Source organism: Lactuca sativa, chromosome 4 (assembly GCF_002870075.4).
Source record: "Lactuca sativa cultivar Salinas chromosome 4, Lsat_Salinas_v11, whole genome shotgun sequence".
In the NCBI taxonomy this organism is placed as follows: domain Eukaryota; kingdom Viridiplantae; phylum Streptophyta; class Magnoliopsida; order Asterales; family Asteraceae; genus Lactuca; species Lactuca sativa.
Window position 1 is genome coordinate 116,000,762 of NC_056626.2, and position 14,033 is coordinate 116,014,794.

Consider the following 14,033-nt stretch of genomic DNA (forward strand, 5'->3'; position numbering starts at 1 on the left):
CTTCAGGAGACCGTGGCAAGGCGAAGGCGTGATCGTACCGCTCCTCATGTTTATGTTGTGATGTGATTCTGGGGATACTTTAATTTAAATGTATTGAAAACCTTTTTGAAATAATTTAATGAAATCGGGTTGTTTTTGAAAAGTTTAAATTGGTTGGAATTTTTTGGTCGTTACAAACAGAAGGTGCATATGGAGATCGTATGTCCAACCAATACCACGTAGGGCATACGGAGTCCGACTCATAACTCCATAAAAAAACGCTTCTCGAGAGGCAACCCGAGTTCAGTTTGAATTTTCTTTTCTTCTCTTCTTTAATTTGGTTTGCATTTTCTTTTATTTTATTCTTTTATTTGTTTTGCATTTTTAGGATAAATTTACTTAGTCACTCTCCATATATTTTCAAAATCGACTGTGGGGTCCTTATGATAAAAGAAAAATATTTTTGTGAACAACATTTTTTTTAAAACAAATAATAATGATTTCATAAATAAATAAATAAATAAATAAGAGGAAAAAGACTAGTTTCTTTATGGACTAAACAATTCAGTCCAATAGTAACAACCCATAGAATTCGGCCCATTCAAGTCCACAACGTGAGCCCAAGCCCACGACGTGAAGCAGTCAAACTCACAGACGTATAACAGATCATCAGTCACTTTTTTGTGAACTCTTTTAATATAATATTACGTCGTGAAGTTGCTTCTGGTCCCCCCTCACTTCGATTTCGGCCGTAAATCTTGTTTTTCCTAGCTCTATATTACGTTTAATCATCGAAGGTATGTGTTTTAAGTTCATTAATCTTTGATTTCCTTTGATTTTTGGTAACTAGAAGTTAGGGTTTGTTCTTGAAGCATTATTGCCAAAATTGGGTCAATTTTCAAATGAAATTATTGTTGCATGCATGTTTAAAAGCCTTAGGATAGTAGCCTAAACAAACGCCAAACATGGATTTGAGTTTGATTTGCCCTGAAAATGACCGATAAACAGATTGAGTTTGCCTCAACTTCAGAACGTGGTTTTTTCTAGTTTCTTGTTTTGTTTTAATTGCTTAATTTGTTTTATGTTTGTGGTGTTGCTTGTTAATTTTTTTAGGTGCCATGAGACCAAGACGTGCATTTCCTGAAGAACAAGAACATATTGATGTTCGTAGTGTACATCCACTATATTGATTCCCACAAAATATTTGGCAATCCATGCTCAACAACTATTCAAATAAACTGGGATAGTTATATAATTAGGAGTTCATGTTAGCACTCATGATTGATTGGTCTTGGCTGAGTGGGGTTGGTATGGTGACAGAATTGGAGCGATATTGGAAAAATCTATATGTAGGAGATGGGTTCACTTTCCAATGCAATGGGTAGCGTACTCTATTTTCCATTCAAGAACTGGTTTATAGATAGTTGTCCGTGGAGTTTTTTGCCACAATTAGTTTTGAAAACATTCAACTGAACCCTTACAATTATATTAGGAGGTGTCTATCGAGAATGTAGCATGCATGAGTTTTATTGGCGAATGGGATTGTAAACACAATCACTACATTTCATCTTATTTTTACAGGGTTGTGTTTGAGACTTCACTACGATGTGCAGTTTTGGAGATTAATTTCCAATCACGAGTATAGTTCGTGGAATTCTTGCGAAGGATAGGTTCGGTCACCCATCTATCGGTTCTTGCATCGGTTGATCGCTTTCACCATAAATCAAAAACATCACGATGACAAGGTGCCTTCCCATAATCTTTTCTATCTTTGGAGCATCATCACGTCAGGAGTCTTTTGTGATCTTCCTTATATGCTAGCGAGATTTTTGGGGACGAAGGTGGTAAATTCTCGTCCTAATAGTCATATTACGGTGGACATTTGGTTACACGACTCGCTCGTTCATATGAGATTTTGAGTTCTAACTTTGTTCGGAATTTGACACGTTTCTAGGATTTGTTTCGATCGTGTAAATTTGTTTGTTCTTGATGTAAACTAGTGTCTCAACCAAAAAATCGCAGCCAATCAAGAATTTTTTTTGTCAGAATCGTTCATCGTCGTCCAAGATTCAGATCGTGTAGGGTTATTTCCTAAAATTTCAACTCATTGGAATCATTAAATCGATTAAGCTTCTTTAATCTCGTAATGATTTGTGAAACAGGTATGATTTCTCTAATTGATTACATATGTGATTGATTTTGCCCTAGTTTCTAGTTCAACTTCTAAAATCTCTCATCTCCTTTTACCTTAGATTTTTGTCTTTCGTTCCCCCACACTACCACCATTCGAAGATCATTGGGAAGTATAATTGGCTCTCGATTGGTCAATTTTACTCTTTCTTTACTTCCTCATCGTAGAGTTTGTAGCAATCAGAGAGGTGTTCGACCCTTCGTCTCTTTTTCTGGTTTGTGGCTAATGTACACATAACCTGACATCTCACTTTTTGAAGTTCAGTTTTCCATTGACTGAAGAGTCAATTTCTAGTTTCTCGATTGTTCATTGTCAAGACTCGAATTACATGGAATTCTAGATAAATGTTGTTGCTTGTTAAAGTTTAGTGATCATTTTATTTAGTGAGGCTTACCAATTTCTAGATTTCACAAATTTCTTGATTTTGTTTTAAGTTCGATTTGGGATTTCATTGATTTCTCGATTTTGACTTAAGCTCTAGTTTCTTTTCTAATTTGTTAATTAAGTTCTAGCTGTTTTTTTTCCTATTTTCAGGAATTCTTGATTTCTAACAGTTTTTTTATTGGTTTTAGAACTGAATTCTCGTTTTCTATTGTGTAAGTTTTGGTGAAGCTAATTTTTAATTTCCTAGATTAATGTTTCTTATTCTGTGGCTAAAGATAGTGAGTAAAAAAACAGATTACATTGAAGTATTTATGTCCTACATATCAGTATGAGGCAACTTTTCATTCAGTTGTATCGTGCTTTAATAAGTCAAATGGTTCACATTTAGGTTTGATTAGAAAACTAGGATCTTTTAGTACACATAATGGTGAACCAACTATGAACAAGTCATATCACTTTTTGACATAAATAATTTACATTGTTATTTATTTTTGGGGATCTTTTGAGGCTGCTTACTTGTATTTTCTATCACATGTTAAAAGAAGATGAAATTTGACATGCCTCTTGATTACGCATCATTCCAACTCTCAACAAAACATTCAAGATAATTTTTAACATTACAATTCGCTTTGATTTTATCTAAGTTCACTTAATATTTTTATCCACTTTTTATACATATGTTGATTGTTTTCGGTAATAGAAAAATTGAAAAACTTGAATCGAGTTTGGCGAAGCCTTTTTTATTTGAAGGTTATTTGAGTAAATAAAATGGATCCTCAATTCAGCCCATTAAGCTTGAAGTTGATAAATGTAAAAGTATGGACTCATGGTTCATAAAGGGAACACTTGAGAAGTTGAAATATGTGATTATTCAAAATATGAATGATCCAAAATTTTATGTATCTAACATTTTGTGATTCCTCATTTGTTATAATTGAAATATATTTTGATTCAATAATGTTATGATCCTTAATAGTATATATGTAGCCTATAAAAATCATATTTTATGACATATTTTATAAATTGTTATTTCTCCAATAAGTATTATTTCCATAAATAATAATTTTTCAATTTGTAAAATATTATTTTCATAAAATAATATTTTTCCAATTAAATAAAAGTGTAGATTATATTTATTAATAATCAAATTATACTAATAAATAATCAATTAGTCGTAACTCACTATAAGGTATGACCATATAAGATCATATGTCATTAACAATATCATTCTATAATGACTCTTGGGCAAATAAGATATTTCAAACCATTTTTCACTTCTACACTGGTACACGTTTACATTGATGTTAAACTTCTATGAAATTTGTGTTTTCATTTATCTTAATTAAGTTTAGGTCTATCTATTATATCACTCAAAAAATATTTATTTATCCATCTTTTTAAGACAAAATTGAACCCATCTTAAAACGTCCTAGAGAAATTATGTTTATCATTAAGGGCACTTAATTTGAAATATTATCTCTTTACCCATCCAAGAGGCCCAAATCCTAAAAGTATATGTTGGGTTTTTGTTGTGTTTGCAACACCTCACTAAGAATCTCACGAAATCATTTTCTTTGATACTAAAGATCATAGCCATGGTTCTTTGATACTAAAGATCATAGCCATGGGCAACTGCACAATTACTTAGACAATCCATAAGCTCATTGGGATTAAAAACTATTAGACTAGCAACTCAATTAGGTAATCTATGTGGTACCAAAGTGTAAATATTGTATCTATATATATCTGCCAATGTAATCAAGGAAAACGATTTTGGCCCTATTCCATTATGGTATCAGAGCGCGCATAATACTCTGATTACCCTAGCCGCTTCCTCTCCTAAACCTTTCATCGGCAATCTCTCCTTGCCTTCAGTTGCCTCTTCTTCTTCTTTGCCGCATCTTCTTCTTTTCTCCCCTACTCGACCCAAACCATCTTCCTTCCAGGTTAATCTTCTTCATCTTTTTTTTTATTATTATCCTAATCTGATCGATGGCTTCCTTACATCCTGCTGCTACCGTCACCAATATTCGGAACTTCATTCCCATCATTCTTGAGATGGATGACGGCCAATAGACATCTTGGGTGGAACTATTCAAGATTCATTGTCGTGCCCACGACGTTATTCATCATATTTTACCAGAGGAAGGTCCTACTCCTAAACCTGCAACTGAAAAAGATAAGGAAAACGCAGATGCAGTGGCTCTTTACAAACGATTGGATTCTATTGTTCTCCAATGAATTTATAGTACAATTTCCAAAGATCTCTTAATCACCATTCTAAAACCCGATTCCACAGCTGCTCAGGCTTGGAAATCACTGGAAAATATTTTTATTGACAGCAAACCAACAAGGGCTATGTACCTAGAAAACAAGTTCAACAATGTCAAATTGGAATCCTTTTCTAATGTATCTTCTTATTGTCAAGAACTTAAAACCTTGTCTGATCAACTCACTAATGTTGATGCACCGGTTACCAATGATCGCTTGGTCCTTCAGTTAACTAATGGCCTTGGAGATAAGTATGACAGTCTCGCCACCATGCTCCAACAGTCCACTCCTCTACCGGATTTTTACACAGCCAGGTCAAAACTAATCTTGGAAGAAACTCGCAAGAACCATACCTCAAGTACCAGCACCAACCTTGTTACCACCTCCAGTACAGTCAACAATCCGGCAGCCTTGAACACACAGATCACCACCAACACCAACGATCACCGTCTCTAACAACAGCCGAATGACCAACAATACCGCAGGACTGGTGGACGCGGTCAACCTGATCAATCAGATTACAACAGCAACAGGGGGCGAGGCCGTGGGGGTCGAGGTCGGGGTCGGGGTTGGGGTCGAGGACGCTCCTACCAACATAACTACTACCCACAACAACCACCATACGGGTGGAATACATCTTGGCAGGCACCTCAATGGAATTTTCCACCTGCTCCATTCCTCACTGCCCCGGTTCACAGACCACAAAACAATAATACATCCGCAGGCATCCTTGGCGCTAATCCATACAACTACGCAGCCTCCCACACTCCAACCAACATTGATCAGGCCATGCACACTATGACGTTAAACCCGGACCAGAATTGGTATCTTGACTCCGGCACCACAAACCACATGTCTAACACGTCTGGTAATATTTCCAATTATTTCAATAATGGCATAAAAAATAATATTGTTGTTGGCAATGGTTCTAAAATACCCATCCATGGCACCGGTCACACAAAACTACCACCACCCTACCCACCTTTACAACTTAATCATATTCTCCATGCACCTAAACTAATCAAAAACCTTCTTCTGTTCGTCGTTTAACTACCGATAATCCTATCTCTATTGAATTTCATCGTTTTTGGTTTTCTTGTGAAGGATTATTAGACGCGGATTCCTATCCTTCGATGTAACAGCAGTGGAGATCTCTATCCCCTCTCACTTTCTTCTGCACAAGTCAATCCTCCTTCCACCTTTGCTGCCCTGACACAAGATCTATGGCACAAACGCCTAGGCTACCCTAGCTCATCTTTATTACGTGTCTTAAATAAACGCAATTTCATTTCTGTTAAGACTTTTTCAGAAAAACATTTATGTCAATCGTGTGTTTTTGGTAAACATGTCAAACTACCATTTTATGATTCCTCATCTGTTACATGTTTTCCATTTGATATTATACACAGTGATCTATGGACCTCCCCGATTCTCAGCTCGGGGGGTCACCGCTATTATATCTTATTTTTAGATGATTACACAAATTATCTATGGACATATCCTCTCACAAATAAATCCCATGCATATCCTACCTTCTTAAACTTCTACAAACTCATTAACACACAATTTGAAAGAGAAATTAAAAGTTTTCAGTGTGATAATGGTACCGAGTACAACAATCAATCATTTCATAATTTTTGTACTCAACACGGGATGGTTTTTAGATTTTCCTTCCTTCACACTTCCTCTTAAAATGGGAAGGCCGAATGAAAAATTAGATCCATAAACAACATTGTGCGCACCCTCCTCACCCACGCCTCTCTCCCCCTAATTTCTGGCATCATGCCCTTCAAATGGCCACCTATATTTTAAACATCCTACCATCCAAAACCAAGAACAACAACACCGCCACACTCCTTCTATACAACAAACATCCCACCTACACCCACCTTCGTACTTTTGGTTGTCTTTGCTATCCTCTTATCCCATCCACCTCTATCCACAAACTCGAAAACAGATCCACCCCATGTGTTTTTCTTGGGTATCCCTCCAACCATAGGGGTTATAAATGCTATGAACTCTCCACGAAAAAGATAATCAGTTCTCGTCACGTCATCTTTGACGAAAATGTCTTCCCATTTGCTAACACTCATTCTCTCTCTCCCTCCTATGACTTCCTTCACTCAGACCAATCGGGTGATCTACATCCATCTATCTGGGAATCTACCACAACCACATCTCCACCCACACCTCAAAACCCAAATCCTCATCTGTCAAACCCCATTCCTCAAACCATTACCACATCACCAACACCTCCCACCACACAACCTCAACCAAAATCCACTCTTAAAACTTACATCCGCCGAAATAAACCAGCAACACCTCAAACACAACAGTCACTACCGGAACAACCAAGCAACACACCCACCCCACCTATTTCTAATCCAACACCCCCACCCACATGTACCACATCTATCCCTCATCCGCCACCCCCACCCACCCATACCATGCGCACAAGAAGCATGACCGGCTCCTCCAAACCTAAACAATTATTCAATCTCCACACCTCTATTCCCGTCGAACCTCTTCCCCGCACCCCTACCGAAGCCCTTAACAATCCCGTTTGGAACCATGCCATGATAGATGAATTTAATGTCCTTATTGATAATAATACATGGGAATTAGTACCAAGACGTTTCGACATGAACATCATCCGATGCATGTGGATTTTTAAACATAAAACAAAATCTGACGGATCTCTTGAGCGCTACAAAGCGCGTTTGGTTTGTGATGGCATGTCACAACAAGTTGGAGTCGATTGCGAAGAGACATTCAGCCCAATTGTTAAACCAGCGACTATTCGCACGATCCTTAGCATTGCATTGACAAATCAGTGGGCCATAAATCAGTTGGACGTAAAAAACGCCTTCTTACATGGGGATTTAATAGAAACAGTGTATATGTATCAACCCATGGGCTTCCGACATCCTTCCTTTCCACATCATGTATGTCGTCTAAAGAAGTCCCTCTACGGCTTGAAACAAGCACCTCGCGCGTGGTTCCAACGATTCACTGATTATGTCACCACGCTAGGCTTTCATCACAGTGCGTCCGATTACTCATTATTTATCTACAAACAGGGCAATGATATAGCTTATCTCCTATTATATGTCGACGATATTGTTCTCACCACATCCTCACCAACTCTTCGCCAACAACTCTTAACCCGTCTATCTACTGAGTTTTCCATGAAGGACTTGGGCAACCTCAGCTACTTCTTGGGAATTTCCGTCAAACGTGACCCAAAAGGGTTATTTTTATCACAAGAGAAATATGCATATGATATACTTCGACGAGCAAACATGGCTCACTGTAACCCTGCACATACCCCTGTGGACACTGAAGGGAAGCTCAGTAGCTCTTCAGGGGAACTAATTGACGATCCTACAACATATCGCAGGCTCGTCGGGGCCTTACAGTATCTCACATTCACACGTCCGTATATCTCGTATGCCGTCCAACAAGTTTGCATGCACATGCATGCTCCTCGGATGTCTCACTTACATGCTCTAAAACGTATTCTTAGGTACGTTAAAGGAACCATTGACATGGGCTTATACTTGCAACGCAACTCGGTTTCCACTCTCACCGCATATACCGACGTTGATTGGGCCGGATGTCCAGACACACGCAGATCTACATCGGGCTATTGTGTGTTTTTAGGTGATAATCTAATCTCATGGTCAGCTAAACGTCAAACGACCGTGTCTCGTTCTAGTGCAGAGGCAGAGTATAGAGGCATCGCGAATGTGGTTGCAGAAATTTGTTGGCTCAGAAACCTCCTTCTCGAGCTTGGTCACCATCCACTATGCACATCTCTCGTTTATTGTGACAACTTCAGCGCCATCTACATGTCAGAAAACCCAATTCAGCATCAGCGGACCAAACACATTGAAATCGACATTCACTTCGTGCGTGAAAAGGTTCAACATGGCCAAATCCGGGTCTTACATGTCGCATCACGTTACCAAATTGCTGACATCTTCACCAAAGGTCTCCCACGAGCTCTATTTTTGGATTTTAGATCCAGTCTAAGCATCCGTCATCCTCCTCCTTAGACTGAGGGGGTATATTAGACTAGCAACTCAATTAGGTAATCTATGTGGTACCAAAGTGTAAATATTGTATCTATATATATCTGCCAATGTAATACAAGGAAAATGATTTTGGCCCTATTCCATTAAAAACTTCATTCGTTGGATTGGAACCATCGTATCTCATTGTTATGTTTCATCATGTACATGCTACAAGGGTTCATCCTTGGTATCATCTCCTTGGTCAGAATCACTTTCCTTGTTCTTCGCAACAAGACAAAGTAAATTCAAGAATATATTCCCTAATGTTTTATTGTTTGACACCACCACTTCATTATCTTTGTGTTCATAAGAAATATTGTCTAACATGATAGAGTCAACATTATTTTCACGGTTTTGATCTTCATCCCCATATGTTTCATCTTCAATTTCTTCATCCCCAATGCAATCAAAAAGTAGTTCGTTCATGTGGCTGACATAAGAATGATTTTCCTATCATTTTTGTTGGCAAAGTCAATAAATTATTTGTAGTCCCCATCGGTATGCAAAATTTTCAATCTCTCAAACAATCTTTCTTGAGGAATGAATAATATACATCCTTGCATTTCTCTCTTGTGAGATTTTCAAGGAATGTGGTGAACTCTAAGTAGCACATGCAACTAAAATCAATGTCACGCACACATGTTCTATCTGAATCGAAGTAGAGTAATGACTTTGGGGTGAATATTCCATGACAGTAAACACAAACTGTTAATAGCTTATCTTCGTTAGACATCAAACTCATCGTTGAAGGTTGTTCATTTTGTTTATGGAGGGAAGAAAGAGTTAGGGAATAATCGGATTGTAGTTATAGGGAAGAAATGAGATTGGGCTCTAAATTATTGAGGGTAAATGGGTAACGACGTGCAATGCTCAATAGTTTTCATGTAATCCCTTTCGATTGAGGTGTAATATACGTGTAATAAGATTTTAATTACTTATTTCCGTATCGACTTTGTAACCGATAACTCCACTATAGATAGTCATATTGGTCTTTTGAAAATAATTTGTACAAATTCAATGGTAAATCACATACAAAAAGAAAGTTGTCATTAACCCAGATTAATTAGAAACACAAAAGTTTTTTAAACAATAAAGTATGACCATATTTTGTTGTTAAAAAAGGGAGGAATTTCATGGATATATGTATGTAAGTATTTAATTTTATGATGATAAATATTTAAACATATTTAGCTTCTAAAGTTTATTACCAAAAAGACCCGTCACATCTTACAATCATCACAAGAACAAATTAAACTTGTTGTCTATATCAACCAATTTTAAAAATGCACAAAATACGACTATAATAATTCTTAAGGAATTTATGATCAAGATTCATACATATTCAAGGACAATTCATAATTCTTATAGAATACAGGAAATCATAAACGATTTATTAGCTTCCGAAAAAATTGCAACTTCTTTGTTTTATGCTTCCACCGATTTCTACAATACACAAACAAGCCAATGACAACAAAGTCAACAAAGTAGTTATATTTTCTTACCCATAATAGAAACATACTTACATTTTTTTTAACTGATGATAGTAACGTTACTTTATTTTTTTTACCAACAATAGAAACATATTTGTATTTCGCTAACTTAAATGTAAGTAGTGTTGTTATTATGATAAAAGAATTGTAAGTATGTTGATATTTATGTCTATTAAAATGTAATTGTGTCACAATCATGGGTTACATATTCCTATTATGGGTTAAAATGTAAGTATGTTGCTATTATTGTGAAAAAGAAAGTACATTACAATATAATAAAAATAGTAAATATGTTGATATTTCTCATTATGTACCCTAGATCAACCACTAAGCTTGTGAAATTCTTAAAAGGTTAAAAACCCTTTAACTCAAAACCGTAAAGAGTTGAACTTCAACACCTCATATATCAATAGTTATTGCTTGTGATAAGAGAAAGACATGATTACTAAATTTCTTATTTACAAAAACAAAAAAGTCAACGTAATAAAACTTCATTAATTGAACCCAAGAAACACATTAACTTAGATTAGTAGAAAGACTGGTCAAAACTGATTCATAATAGAAAAATTATATCATGTTGGCAGATTCTAATGAAGTTTTTTCACACATTAGTAATGAAGCTATGATTTCAAGTAAAAAAAGATACCTTATCTTTCTTGCCTCTGGTGAAGAACTTGTATCCACTAAAGATAAGCAATCCCCATCCAGATAAAGAGAGAATAACAAACTACAAACAGAAATATAATAATCATCATCATAGGTACAAGTTCATCAAACGATTTATGGATTATCAAAAAAAAGATTTCTGAAAAAGTTTTAAAATTCATATCAATCTCAAATGTAAAAACCACCATATCAAATGTGAAAGATTATAATTTTTAAAATTCATGTGAAATTCCCAAGACCTTCAATTATGTAATCCAACATTCATAGAAAAAGATAGAGCACTCACATGCTCTTCCTTCCACCTGGACGGACTCATTGGATCTTTCCAGAAGGCCACTTTTGGAGGTCCATGAGGATCTAAAAATAAACACAGTCATTCAAATCAAAAAATATGTATGAGCGTGTTAAAACCACAATGCACATCGATATTTAGAGACGATTAGGTCACACATTGTTAGTGTGTGTGTGAGAGAGAGAGAGATAGAGAGATGTACAGTACCGGCGGCGCCGGCGAGGCCACGACGCTGGATAAATGAAGCGGTGTGAGAAACTGATCTAGGAGAGGAGATACGAAGTACGTTAGCAGCTTGACGAGCAACCATTGATGACGCCATTTTGGTAGCTCCGAATAGTTTTTCTTTAATTGATCGTCGTTCTATGAATCACAAAATGAAATTTAGATGTAGAAAAAGAAGATACCTTCTAAAAAGTAAAAAGGCATAGAATTTGGTAAAACGTCGTCGTATGTCTAAATTTTTATTTTTTCATAAATGACCTTTTGTTATTTACAGTTGCTATTTTAAGGCCTAAAACAAACAGGCTACAGACTCGCTCAAGACTAGGACTTCCCCTTTTATGTCGTTTAGGAGCTGATGTGTTTGATTCATTTTTTGAAGTAGATTTGTTCCTATGAATAGGAAATTTATATTAATTAAAAGAACGAAAGGTAAAAAGATAAATATCATCTTTCACCTATAAATAGGTTTGATTGTTTTAAGAGTAAAGACAATTGAAGATATGAAATCTGATTTATTCAATGACACAAAAAGATACGTAATGAATCATCTTCAAATTGTGAAAACTGATTAATTGATTGTATAATGTAACTTGTTTCTCATTTCTAATAACATTGTACATCTTTTAAATATTTTTACATACTAATTTACATTTTCTACAATCATTTAAAAAAGAAAAAGAATCTAAAAAAATAAATACACCTCTAAGAAGAAAATTGGGATGGAAACTTGGAACACATCATTTTATCCTGCCATCAACATGGGGAACCAAACGGGGTAAAGTGCAACGATTATTAGCACAAGGATAAGGGCAATAGCAATGAAAGTACATTTTCTTGAACTCTTTTGCAACTCTCGGGATTCCACCAATTGCTCGGTCCCACGATGAACAAATGAACTCGCATGGGCCACATTGCTCTCGATGTCGTTTAATTGTTGTCCTTGGGCTTCTACTAATGCGGCCATATCCAAAAATATTTGGTGGAGTTCTATCAAGTTTTTCTCTATATCTTTTACAGCGTCATGCCTTTCTTGAATTTCTGAAATTGTATCCATGATTTGACCCCTACCCTGCTCTTGGATTGCTTTTTGAAGAAAATCTTCGCCTTCTCCACTAGATATTAAACTATCAATTAATTCATCGTTTGCTTGTTCACCCGTAATTGTAAAGTATCTTCTCCCGACTGTCTCCTTGTACTCATCATTCATCCGGGCCCGCAATGCCTGAAAACTGTCCATCATGGTTTTAAGTTTTTTTCCCAAACCACTAACAACAGAAGTGCGTGTTCGGTCCGTAGACGAGCCTAGTTCACAACCAGGAATCTTTCGATTCTCCACATTTGATTTGTCAAGGGCCACTAGCTTCCCCTTGATGACCTTCACGCGTTTTAATACTTGCTCCACATCCGAGTCCATCTTGGCCCGGAGTTGCTTCATTGTTTTTGCATTATGAACCGTTTTACTCTCCTCATTTGATTCTTGTAGCTTTTTGTACAATTTCTCGACTCCACCCATGTCTTCTTTCACATTTTCCACATCTTGGAAAAACTGATCAAGATCGACGGTGTCGTTCATGGCACTGCCACCACCGGCCTCCATGTCGTCAAGATTTTTTTTAAAAGAACTTGAGAACAAATCATTCATCTTGGCTGTTTTTTAATTATATCAAGTTTCCAACTATAAAATTCTTAAGAGATGAGAGATAGAATTAAGAAAAAGAAAAAAAAAAGGAAAAGGAAACGACCTTTTCTTCTTCTTCCCTCCTGGCAAAACAAGAGAGAATCATAACAATTGGAAGAAAAGGTGAAAACAGAACAAAGAAAAAAATTGATCAACTAATAAATGTTAGCATTTTCAATAACTATTTTTTATGGGGTCAATATTTAAAGTAGGAGAAATTTTGTGGTCGAATGTTGAGAACATAAAATCAATTTTATCACACTTTTGATGGTAAACGAGACTGTGAGTCCTAATCGTGTCTGTTCATCTAAAAAATCGAGTGGCTATGATTTTTTGCAATTTATTTTTATCAAAACCGGTGGTGGATTTTTGAAATTATCTCCAACTTTTTAGAATCTTCCTACAAAGGGTAAATTTTTTGAGTGCATGATCGTCAATTGCAATATAGAAAATCCTCACTCCATTTCCCCCTTATTCATCCTTCTTCTACGTCGTTTCTTACCGTATCAGTAAGCTATCGATCGTTTATCGATTGTTTAATCCTTCATTTGAGTTTAAAATATTGTTCAAATCTTCTTTGTTAATCTTCATCGTTATCTTCTTGCAGTTATGGAAGCAGATAATTTTCTGTTTTTTAGTTTTTATGTTTTTAAGTTCGTATTCACTCTGTTTTTGCTTAATCGAAGTTCTTAATGCTTCGTTTTGTTGTCATTGTTGTCCAGATTATTCGATTTCTTCTCATTGTTTTATTATTTATGAAACCCTAGTTCATTGTATATTC

At 36.1% G+C, this 14,033-nt stretch overlaps 2 protein-coding genes and 1 long non-coding RNA gene across 3 annotated transcripts; 1 reads left to right on the forward strand and 2 right to left on the reverse strand.

The window, feature by feature from the left end:
* The first annotated feature begins 670 nt into the window (after positions 1–670).
* On the forward strand, positions 671–2,691 carry LOC122197686 (uncharacterized). The gene is made up of 3 exons (XR_006191321.2): positions 671–776; positions 1,093–2,141; positions 2,232–2,691. It is a non-coding gene; the product is annotated as an uncharacterized LOC122197686 (long non-coding RNA).
* Positions 2,692–10,194: 7,503 nt separating this feature from the next.
* On the reverse strand, positions 10,195–11,732 carry LOC111899742 (uncharacterized). Its single transcript, XM_023895591.3, has 4 exons — positions 11,557–11,732; positions 11,344–11,414; positions 11,038–11,118; positions 10,195–10,344 (listed from the first exon to the last, which is right to left on the reverse strand). Exons 1-4 carry the CDS (start codon positions 11,669–11,671, stop codon positions 10,327–10,329), a joined length of 285 nt encoding a protein of 94 aa, XP_023751359.1. The 5' UTR covers positions 11,672–11,732; the 3' UTR covers positions 10,195–10,326.
* A 575-nt stretch (positions 11,733–12,307) lies between these two features.
* Positions 12,308–13,314, reverse strand: LOC111899741 (syntaxin-125). The gene has a single exon (XM_023895590.3). It carries the CDS (start codon positions 13,214–13,216, stop codon positions 12,317–12,319), a length of 900 nt encoding a protein of 299 aa, XP_023751358.1. The 5' UTR covers positions 13,217–13,314; the 3' UTR covers positions 12,308–12,316.
* Positions 13,315–14,033: the final 719 nt, after the last annotated feature.